The 12269-nt window shown below is 39.1% G+C and overlaps 1 protein-coding gene and 1 long non-coding RNA gene across 2 annotated transcripts in view; one reads left to right on the top strand and one right to left on the bottom strand.

Moving 5' to 3' along the window:
• The window catches only part of astn2 (astrotactin 2), a 306591-nt gene that overhangs the window by 176660 nt on the left and 117662 nt on the right, over nt 1-12269 (top strand). The window contains exon 11 of the mRNA XM_085413994.1: nt 4134-4284. Within this exon, the coding sequence (XP_085270120.1) occupies nt 4134-4284 (151 nt within the window). The remainder of the gene's footprint in view (nt 1-4133; nt 4285-12269) is intronic.
• The window catches only part of LOC146666150 (uncharacterized), a 32568-nt gene that overhangs the window by 18873 nt on the left and 1426 nt on the right, over nt 1-12269 (bottom strand). The gene's annotated exons all lie outside the window — the stretch shown is intronic.

Raw genomic sequence — 12269 nt, 5'->3', positions numbered from 1 at the left:
ACCTACTGCCCTTTTTTCAGGCATATACACCATGTTCACTCAAAAGCAGAACAAGCAGAGCGTCTTTTAGTATCCAAGGTGACTCATGTTTCCTGCTAAGGAGTGTGGCATGTGCATCCAACAAATTCAGTTTTTATTAATAACCAACCATGCCCTTTAATCCAGACTGCCCACTAAAGATGAGTGTGATGTTATGCAAGGTCTACATTTCATAAATGAAGGGTTACTGGGTCTAGTGGATGGGGAAAAAGGTTCGTCTTTACATGCTTGCATAAAAAGTGCTATAGAGATATCTTCAACCACTACAGTTTCAAATGTCAAAGCTTTACAAACTGAAACGTCAATCCAAGGATAACAGGCCCTGTCAACAAGAGTGTTTTAATTATTTGTAACATATAACTTTATAGCACTCTTGATGCTGTTTTAAGTATTTGTAATATACATAAATGAATTTTTAACATCCAAAATATTATGAAATAAATATACCATTTAGCTTCTGCTGCACTTTGGCAAACTCTTTCTCCACTGTTTGCCTGGATTTTTGGTTCATGAAAATCCTTGTTACTTACCATCCAAAAAATAAGCACATATGCGCAAACAGCTGTAATAGTTCTTCTCTCTGCATTATGCAGCCACATGATGGTGACCCTCACATCCACCTGGAGAAAGTCCAACTGTGCAGCACCCAGCCGGTGATTTGTCAGTAGTACCCACATCGATCTGGCAAATCTCACGATGGACAATTCCTGTGTAGGACTGAGTCCACCGTCTATCAAGGAGTTGGTTCCAGAGCCAAAGCTGTGAATAATGTTGAGCCCAACTGCATTTTGTTGGTACCTCTCAACTTCACACACTAAATTAGGCACCTTCCCCAAAGGGTCGTTAAAGTCGATGTTGTAATGGCGAACTTCCTTGCCATTTTCTCAATGACAACAGCTGTCTACTCTTTGCCGATTAGGTGTTGCAGTGATCCCACCGTTTGACTTGCAGGGTCCTTGGCTCAGGAACAGTGGACCTTCTTGTAAGATAATCATTGCCCTGCTTTTCTTAAGAAAGAGATTGCTTAAGAAAAAAAAATGAACAAAAAGGCAACGTGAGGTTCTTTTAGGTATGTGAAGTACGTTTAGTGACATCATGTCCCAGAGTTTTTTCCTCAGTAATTCCAGCACACTAAATGTGTGTAAAAGAGAAAAATACATCTTGTTTCCTGGTTGGTTTTCAGACTTCATGGATCTGCGTATATAATTAGTGTGCAGAGAATCATTTGTCAGAGTCCCTGTGCCTAAGGCCAAACGGACACCCCGATGAACCCTCCGGAAGGAGTAAGGAGTAGCTATAAATAATTAACCTGACCATAATCTTCAAAGATATTGGAACTGTTTGGCAAAGCTCTAACTTTCTATTTGTTTTTGTTTTTTTGTCCCTCACTTGATAATCCTTTTTTTTTACCAAAATAATTAAACTTTCAATGTGGAGAGTTGAGATTGAGGTCCTCTTCAAGCCTGCTGCTCTTTCTCTGGATAATAACAATTAAATATCTTGGCTTTCACATCCCACTCTTCCACAGTGAAACAGTTGATGCAGTTCAGGCACCTTTCGTTGTAAGAACGAGATCTAAGTTTGTTCGAATGGAGTCGTCCTCCGTTCAAATGTGCATCCAGGATGTGTGGGCGTTCTTGTACTCGAGGTAGACAAAAGAAAATAAACTTCATAGCAGTCGACTGCTTTGCTCAATTTATAGCACAAATTAAGTCATTTTTGGCAAACCCATGTGTTTTTGTCAACTAATTAAAAACACATTTAAATACTGTTCCTAAACTTTCTTTTTGTTTTCTTTGTGTTATAAATAAATGACAGCTGCGTAGGACTGACAGTGGATATTACTGCTTCCAATGGCTACAATACTTATCTACAACTATAAGCATCAAAATATCTGAAAATGTACCACCAGTAAACAAAGAAATGTGAAAACGTTCAGCTGCTGTAAAAGTTCACATCAAACGGTCCATATGTATACATAATTATATAATAATGGACTATATAGCGCTTTACAATTCCACTATTCATTCACTCTCACATTCATACACTGGAGGCAAGCTACAGTTGTAGCTACAGTCTGTGGCCCCTCTGGCCATCACCAGTAGGCGGTAGGTGAAGTGTCTTGCCCAAGGACACAACGACCAAGGCAGACAGAGCTGGGGATCTAACCGGCAACCTTCCGGTTACAAGATGAGCTTCCCAACACCTGAACCATGGTCGCCCCATATGAACATTAAAATGATCAGCATGTAGCTGGAAAGATACCTTACATTTAGATTTCACCTATAGAAAATAAATAAAATAAACAAATAAAATAAATATAATAAATAATAAATAAAAATAAATAAATAGATAAAGCTGTTTAGATAAAACAGGTTTCTTATTAGAGCTATTTTGCTAGAGTTTTGTATTTAACATTCAGTATGTGTGACAGCGAGGACAGCGAGTCATTTGCTACTGCCACACTATGTCAGAAACATTTTAAATTTGCAAAGTAGACAGTCCCAATGTGTCAGTCAGTGAACCATAGTACTGCACCACGAGAAAAATGTGCCAGTTATTTTCCATATGTAGCATACAGTGAAACTAAATTGAAAACAGTTATTAAACCTAAACAGTCCCTTAATCGAAAGAGTTATTCCAAATCTTGATAGCAGACGCTATGAAAAAGAAATCATATTGCCTCAGTGAAAAGGTGGATAGACTGTGTCTAATATCTTGTCCATAAATTCTCGCTTACATCAATAAGATGCTTTTCATTGAACGTTCATAGATTTTTTTTGAGGCTTTGCATTTTATTTTCTCTTAAAGTTGTGAAGGTCAAATGTAGTATTTTTCTCATATTTTTTTCACTATCACTTCCAAGAGATAAATTACTTTTTGATGGTTTATACCCACTTTAAAGATGGCTTATGTTGGACATTTTAATTCAGTGAACAGTAAAATCAATGTATCAGTTACTGATTCAATGGTGCCTAAATACACATGCAAAGACATAGAAAGATAGCCGTAGTGACATTACTTCACAATCCTCCTCCTAAAGCAAGTCATCTGTCTTCCTATCATTCAAAATCTTGTTGCTGTTTCTAAAGTCAAGTCACCCTCACAACACACTGTGGTCCCTGTGGTCCCATTGCAAGAGATAGTGCTTTGTTTCCTTTCAAACAAAAACATGGGGTTTGCTTGCCCCTTCTTTTCCTCTGATAGTAGACATAAAGCATATAGGCATGGCGGAGCATGCTAAACTGCACAGAGCAATGAGCTTGCAGCTTTGGTGTGCCACATTTGGCAGTGGAAATGATCGCACTACTGTCAGTGACACATATATATATATATGCAAATGTGGGGATCTCAAGTCAGACTTCATCACAAACTGACCTGAAAACATACTTGAGTTTTTTTTTTTTTTAGTTTTGTTAACGTGGTAGTGGCATTTCTGTAAGAATGGAAATGTCTGTCTGTCTGCATGTCAGACATTTATAGCATACAGTGGATAAAACTTGCTTACTTTGGCCATCTTTTAAATCTTTCGACATTTCTGGTTGTGAGTGAAATATCTAATAATTGTGTGATTAGGTTAGAGCGGTGGTCCTGTACTTCACCTGGTAGAGTGCCCCAGGTACATTATATGGACAGAAGTACTGGGCCGCCTACATATTACACCTACAGAAGACATGGAAACCAATGCCATGAAGCTCCAGGCGCTCAGTTTTTCTGCTGATGTTAATGCTGGAGGCGATTTGGAACAAGCAGAGTGTTTCAACCCTGCCCTGTGATTTTACATGGTCTGCCACTGTGTGGTTGAGTTGTTGTGGTTCCTAAATGCTTCCATTTTGCAATAATGGCATTTATAGTTGATTGTGGAAAAATAGGAGAGAAGTATAATTTTATAAAATAAATTTTCATTTGAATTTAATTTTATTTAATTAATTTTTTTTTTACGTTTGTTGCCATGATGCCAGGTCTCTCTTGGAAATGAGATTTTTTACCTGGATAAATAAAGGACTAATAATAATAAAACAATTTGTAGTGTTAAAACATACGCAACGATAACTGAACTTTCTTCTTGTAACCCTTACTTTCTTCAATTTCAGGGAAGAGGCCATGATGTCCACATACTTTGAAAATGTAGAGGACCTACTGGCATCTTTTGGACCTGCCCGTGACTGCTCTAAAGATAATGGTGGCTGCAAAAAGAATTTCAAGTGTGTGTCTGATCGACAGTTAGACTCATCTGGGTGCATGGTAAGCAGATGGTAGTAGACTTGCACTACACTATTAATGCTACATTCAAGCCTTCGTTTATGCATTCATGCAAATATTAATCCTTCTCATTTTCCATGTGTTTTATACTGTATATAACTGTGATATCTCCAACACTTTCATATTTTGGAGTATGAATCAAGAGAGAGTGAGAAACTATATAGATCAGCCTTCAAACTGCCAACAAATGAAATGAAATAAAAAACCATCCATCCATCCATCCATCTTCTTCTGCTTATCCGGGGCCGGGTCGCGGGGGCAGCAGCCTAAGCAGAAAAGTCCAGACCTCCCTCTCCCCGGCCACTTCTTTCAGCTGGCCTTGGTGTTCCCAGGCCAGCCGAGAGATATCTCTCCAGCGTGTCCTGGGTCTGCACCAGCGCCTTCCCCTGGTCCGACATGCCTGGAACACCTCACCCAGGAGGCGCCCAGGAGGCATCCTTGTCAGAAACCTGAACCACCTAAACTGGCTCCTTTCGATGTGGAGGAGCAGCGGCTCTACTCTGAGCCCCTCCTGGATGGCCGAACTCTTCACCCTATATCTAAGGGAGAGGCCAGCCACCCTTCGGAGGAAGCTCATTTCTGCCGCTTGTATCCTCAATCTCATTCTTTCGGTCACTACCCACAGCTCATGACCAAAGGTGAGGTAGGGACGTAGATCAACCAGTAACTTGAGAGCTTCACTCTTACGCTCAGCTCTCGTTTCACCACGATGGACCAGTAGAGCGTCCCACCAATAAAAATAGATAATATAACTTTTTATATAGCTTTTCCCTACTAAAAATGCTCATTAAGAATTTTAAAGGTAACAGTCATCACTTCTATAAGTTTCTTTTCTAACAATGTGACTTACCATCAATGTATTTATATCACTTTGCTAACATGATGTGTCCAAGTAATTCATAAAATTCATAAAAGACTAACATAAAATCAGGAAATCTGTTTACTGTAATGACAATCACAACTGGAGCAATCAAGAAATGGTCCTGTAGTATCTGCACTTTACTTCTTTAAGCCCTTTTCCATACCACTGCTATACTTTTAAATTGAATATGAATAGATAGTGAATGAATTTGTTGTTGGCGCCGTCTTCCATTCATCCTTTCTGCTTCTTAAGCCTTAGTCACATTTTACATGTAGCGTTGTAAAGTGCAGTGCAAAAGTGAATTTCTTGTGGAATACTAACAAGAGCAGGGCAATGCTTCCAGTGCCAGGTTTTAGACAGAAAGGGGTGGACCCAAGTTGTAAAGTAATTAAACTGATGAGCCGTCTCAATTGCTGGAGGCTGGTGTTGTGAGTCATTAAGAGCTTGGATGGAGCTATAAATCGACAGGTCTTTTGGTTGTTTTTGTCGAATAGAGACAAACAGTATAGAGCAGTTTTCTTGTTTACCTTTCCTCTTCTTTCAACTGAAAGAAACATACAGTTGCTACTCCAACAAAAAATTCTGTTTACAGTATTCATTAAAACCTTGTTAGTGACACTTTTGCTACATTTATTATACAGTGATTACACAACCTGCAGTAATTTGTCTGGCACTGATTACGAATGATGAATGACAAAAAAACTGATTCATGGCACTGTCATTAAGGAGCAATGTACACCATGGCTGGCAGACTTCACCAAGGCAGAAGAAGACTTCAGCACTTTAATGAACATGTTTCTACATAAATCAAGTTATTCTCCCACCCCCTTTGCCAGTTTTTCCCTACAGTTTACCACTAATTTGGTTACTCTGACAATGAATCCATATTAATAAACCCACTCCACCCACAACATTAGCAGCTGATGCTGCATCTATGGCAGCCGTAGATTGTATATGCATATACACTAAACTTGGTCAAGACTGCTGAAGTTGAAATTAAGCATCAGAGTGAGAAAGAAAGTTGATTTAAGTGACTTAGAATGTGGTAATGATTATTGGTGCCAGACTGGCTGGTCCGAGTATTTCAGAAACTGTTGATTTACTGGAATTTTTCCATCCATCTTAAGCGGAAGTACTCTGGGCAAAATCTGCTTGTTGAAGCCAGCGGTCAGGGGGAAATGGCCAGACTAGTTTAAGCTGGAGGAAGCCAACAATAACTAAATTAACAGCTCATTATAACCAAGGTTAGCAGAAAATTTCTTTGGTTAATAGCATATTGGTACATTCAGCCGATGCTTGCATGGAAGATGGCGACTTGTCTGAAAAACACTCGGTAAGTAACCGCCAGTTAAAAAGTGAAAAAGTACCAAACAGAGATCATTCACCATCAACGTAAATGCTGTGTTAAACATACACATACCAGCGCATTTCAAAAGGTGTAAGTTTTACTTTAAGGTGAACAAGGCATAAGGGTAGACCAACTAGAACTGTGACTCAGCAATACTGGAAGAAATAGGCATCTCCAACACCATCGCATATGTCAAATGGCTAGTAGATATAAGACCACACTACAAGAAGTCTACATGATCAGCATTATGGTTTTTTTTATGTCACAGCTTTGCATATTTTAGTTCCTAACTTTTTGTCTTTCTTCCTTTAATTGTTAAACTGGGATAGCATAATTTGTTTTACATTGATCACAGTTATGCTTTTGCTCCTTTGGGCTTTGAGTTTAGTTGAAACTGGTCAGCATTCAGTAATCGCCAAATAACAAGATTATGATTTATTTCTGATGAGTCAAACAAAATTCTATTGTGAGCAGCAGTTGTTTTCCTCTGTGCGGTATAATTCAACCTTCTTTTTTCTTTTTAAAAAAAATCTGGCTATCAGTTAAAGGGTTAGTCAGCTTGAGAAGACTTCTTTTCAACTCACATTTTCAAAAGCTAGATAGAAAAAAAAATACTCTGAAATGATTCCAAACGGTCTCACGCCTCTGTGTGATTAATACTCAGACAAAAACACTGACAAAACCCTCTAGTCTTCAGAGATTAACTCAGAGAATCACAGACACGGCAGTATTATTTGCTTTTCTTACTCTCCTGGGTTGGTGTAATTTTAACCACCCTTGTCAGAATGGGTGCTAACACAGAGCACCAACATGTCACACGGAAGGCTTAAAATCCATTTTCAGAGCCAGTCCCTTAAGGCTGTCTGCTGCTCTTAAGACAGCTGAAATGCATTTGCAATGAATTAAATTCTAGTCAGCCCCAGTGTGTACGTTCTGGAGATATCTGTTATTCCATTTTGACTGTGTTCACTTTCTACAGATTCTTAGAAAGACAGGATGTCACTCGCTTCCTTTTTTATCACTTGTCTTAAGAATCACAAGCTGTTCACTTTAAAGCCATTTTATTGCATATTTGTTATGACTTAATTGTAGGAAAAAAAGAGAAGTGGGGGGGAAATTAATTTATTCTGCTTGGTTAAGTTATTGTTCATTTAAATAGGAATTCAAAGTACACCTGTGCAAACTAACCAATGATCGTATAAGAGGCATTAGGGAAAAAATCAGAATCAGAATACTTTATTGATCCCTGGGGGAAAAAAGACAGGGATGATGAAATAAAAGCTCTTTGATTTTAATGTATGTTTTATGCAGGGATTTAAAAGGCAATAAAGAATTTGCCATTCTGATGTCCACAGGCAAATCATTCCACCAGTGACGGGTCTCTAATGGGAAAGAGCTGGTCACTTTTATTTCACCTGGTATTCCTAGGATAGATGAATATATTATATCCATTTCCTTTTTAAAAAAAATCAAGTCGTTATCTCTGTAACCATGGCTTTCTTTTGGTAATTGGCCATTTTCATGCTTTAAATTTGACATCTGATAATGATACAGTGCTTCTTTTTTTTTTTTTCTTTGTAGCACATTGCCATATTCTGCTACAGTATATGTCCTTCCAATGGTAATACTCGTACACTGAACAGATGGAGGGATATTAGTGGCATATTTTTCCTGAGATAATGTCTCTTTTGGGACATCTCTGGTAAAGTTGCTTGAATGTAGTGTTGGCAAAGATGTATTTTTGCCTTTTAGCTTCAAGCAGCAATAAATTCACATTTTCATTTTGGCCTGTCATACGTGTGTTGTTTACAGAAGACAGATATTGTTGTCTCCGATGTAATTTTAACTTCTATACTGTCCCTGAATGCAAGAGTTTATTAAAAGATGTGGCACACTCGAAAAATCAAGACTTAAATGATGCCTTGTCAGTGTGGACCCATATTTATGCTTGCCAGCCTCTAGTTTACATCAGTTAACAGAGAGGATAAAAGGCAAAAGGCATGTCTGCCCAAACACAACACTCATGAAAACTCTCAAAATCCCATGTATGCCCCTACTAATCTGTGTTCCTTACAAACGAACATCACGTAGTTTCCCCCTGTTCTGCCAAGTGCAGTTCATTGCACCTCATTACATCTGCATTTTGGTGTTTCTTGGTTTAAAGCATTCATTTCGTTCAGATATACACTCAACAAAAATATAAACGCAACACCTTTGTTACTGCTCCCATTCCCCATGGGATGGACGTAGAGACCTAAAATTCATTCCAGATACACAATATAACCATCCCTCCCAAACAGTGGTCACAAATCAGTCCAAATGTGTGGTAGTGGGCACATCTGCTATATTGAGATAATCCATCCCACCTCACAGGTGTGCCACATCAGGATGCTGATCTGACATCATGAGTAGTGCACAGGTGTACCTCAGACTGCCCACAGCAAAAGGCCACCCTGGAATGTGCAGTTTTTTGCGCTATTGGGGGTCTGGGGACCCAGAACCGGTCAGTATCTGGTGTGACCACCATTTGCCTCATGCAGTGCAACACATCGTCGCATGGAGTATATCAGATTGTCAATTGTGGCCTGTGGAATGTTGGTCCACTCCACTTCAATGGCTGTGCGAGGTTGTTGGATATTCGTGGGAACTGGTACACGCTGTCGTATACGCCGGTCAAGCACATCCCGAACATGCTCAATGGGTGACATGTCCGGTGAGTATGTTGGCCATGCAAGAACTGGGACATTCTCAGCTGCCATCTGCCCTGAACAATGTGAACCATGATTCATCCGTGAAGCGCACACCTCTCCAACGTGCCAGACGCCATCGAATGTGAGCATTTGCCCACACAAGTCTGTTACGGCGACGAGCTGGAGTCAGGTCAAGACCCCGATGAGGACGACGGGCATGCAGTTGAGCGTCCCTGAGGCGGTTTCTGACAGTTTGTGCAGAAATTGTTTGGTTGTGCAAACCAATTGTTCCAGCAGCTGTCTGAGTGGCTGGTCTCAGACGATCTTGGAGGTGAACCTGCTGGATGTGGAGGTCCTGGGCTGGTGTGGTTACACGAGGTCTGCGGTTGTGAGGCCGGTTGGATGTGCTGCCATATTCTCTGAAACGCCTGTGGAGACGGCTTATGGTTGAGAAATGAACATTCAATGCACGGGCGACAGATCTGGTTGACATTCCTGCTGTCAGCATGCCAATTGCACGCTCCCTCATTGCTTGTGGCATCTGTGGCATTTTGCTGTGAGACAAAACTGCACATTCCAGGGTGGCCTTTTGTTGTGGGCAGTCTGAGGTACACCTGTGCACTACTCATGATGTCAGATCAGCATCCTGATGTGGCACACCTGTGAGGTGGGATGGATTATTTCAATATAGCAGATGTGCCCACTACCACACATTTGGACTGATTTGTGACCACTGTTTGGGAGGGATGGTTATATTGTGTATCTGGAATGAATTTTAGGTCTCTACGTCCATCCCATGGGGAATGGGAGCAGTAACAAAGGTGTTGCGTTTATATTTTTGTTGAGTGTATGTACACACATGTCCCTCTCATGATTTGTTAACCCATCTTATTTTTAACTTTGCACATTTATACGTTACATCACAACTGTACTATATTAAATGGATTAGCTCTAGCTCAAAATCCAGATAAGGGTGGATGTGCTGTGTATATCCAAAGCGCATGCTGTTAACTATCTGGGAGGGCACTATAGCCAATTGATATAAAACAGTATAAGGCTCAGTAATAGAGCCTTACTTTTGAAGCATGGAAAGATACATATTTCTTTTCACTTTTTGTAATAAAAAACAATGTAATATACTTTTTACTTTGGATGAGTGATTGTACCTAGATGCCGACAAGTCTCTAAATAGATTGCAGGATGCTAGTCTTCCAAATGTCAGATTTTGTCAGCACTTCCAAAACTAACAGTGTATGTTTACAGACATCACAGCCACCTGTGCAAATACCAAGCACTAATTAGCAAAAAGGATACTAATATTTGCCAATGTGTACAGGGACATGCAAAACCAGATTTGTCTGTGTTGCACATAAATCTCATATCCCAGATGTCATCAAAACTAGGATAAACCTCCAAACTGGGATATCCCAGTTAAACTCACAAGATGCAATACATTCTTTAGTAAGTTTGTTTGCTCTTAGGGCAATAAAACTGTGGAGCCTAATTTAACACATTTAAGCAGCAGAAGAGCCGCAGGGCATGCATCACTGCCATCTCTAAACTAGATTAGGCTGTCGAATATGCTTTTAAAATATTTGATTTTTTTCCTCTGCCTGCCATTGTTATTTAAAGCTCTCCTGTTTTTTTTCTAAATATATATATTTTCTTGTCCCGTGGAAGACCCAGTTCACATCTTTTAAACATATTGTTTCTTTATTATCCTCAGCTTTTCACACTGCCTTTTCCTTCTCCAAAATATCTGATTGCTACTAAGTACAAACATCTAGCATCTTAATTTTGAGATGATCGTCATGGAAAAGAGTTCTAAATAGATTATACTCAGTTCCTGATTTAGGCAGAAGCCCTAATGGGTGATTGGGGAAATGACTTGCATTCATTCAGAATGTTAATTTGGAGGGGTGATCTATGTGCAGTGTATAATGTGCAGAAAGATCGGCTACATGTACAGCTATATTTCTTACACACTTTCTTCACTCATTTTTTGTTAATTTCTTCAGGCCTACTTACCCTGCACTTTTACTCCGCAAGGAATTAACAGGAGTGAAATGCCATTAGTCCCATTCTTAATGCTGTCATGAAATTCTCCCTTAAATAGCCCCCAGAGAGTACATACATATGCTACCCTCGATGATGGGTGTTCTACATTGATGTCAAGTGTCTACGTTCAGGGACAAGGTTTAAAGGCTGAACACTAATATAAAAGCCTCAAATCCATCACATTTAAACATGCAGTTAAACCCTCTAAAAGACAAAAAAATATATATAAACACGTTCCTTTAAATATTTAATATATTAAATAACATACAAATTATATAAAATTACCATTTGTTTTAATTATACATTAGTGATCAGCTGTCAAGATGATTTACTATACAAACAAAATAAGATGCAAGAAAGTTGTGTCTACAAGTATAAAAGTTCTCACTACTGGCTTGTTCTTGGTGTGCTGCCATCACAGAATCGCTTCAGAAGAACTGAGTGGAATTCATTTGTCTCAAATACAAATTGTTCCACTCCCGAACCCTTGTGTCTTTGGAGAGTTGTCCAGGCAGAAAGAGCAAGTAGCTCATGGGCTGCACTAATGGCTAACCTTAAGAACTTTCATTCAACCACAGAGAGCTGCATAGCAATTCTGAATTACAGATAGCTATTCCCACAGCTCTGCTCTAATGTGATGAATAACTCCAATCTTGTCAGAGACTAAAGTGCTCTTCCACCGAATGCTGAACATATGGGATTTTGTGTAGAACACACATGAGCAATGCATAATTCATATTTTTTCTTTTTTGTTTCTGGCTTTGGTTTTCTCAGGAGATCAACAAATGTAATTGAATAATATGTTTTATAAAATCCAAAAATGACTCCTGCAATATAAACAAAAATACAAATTTAAAAAAAGGATAAAATTAAAAGGAAGTGTACCCATACTGCATTAATTTCATCTTCATACAGACAGATATTATAACATAACACAATGTTTAAATTATGAGACATCGAATTATGAGTTTAATCTTCTCATAAGTGGAGACAAACAGCCTTGATCCCT

Source organism: Rhamphochromis longiceps, linkage group LG7 (genome assembly GCF_057381845.1).
Source record: "Rhamphochromis longiceps isolate RC_006_pf linkage group LG7, R_longiceps_female_GT1.1, whole genome shotgun sequence".
In the NCBI taxonomy this organism is placed as follows: domain Eukaryota; kingdom Metazoa; phylum Chordata; class Actinopteri; order Cichliformes; family Cichlidae; genus Rhamphochromis; species Rhamphochromis longiceps.
This window is presented reverse-complemented; position numbering and strand designations above follow the sequence as displayed.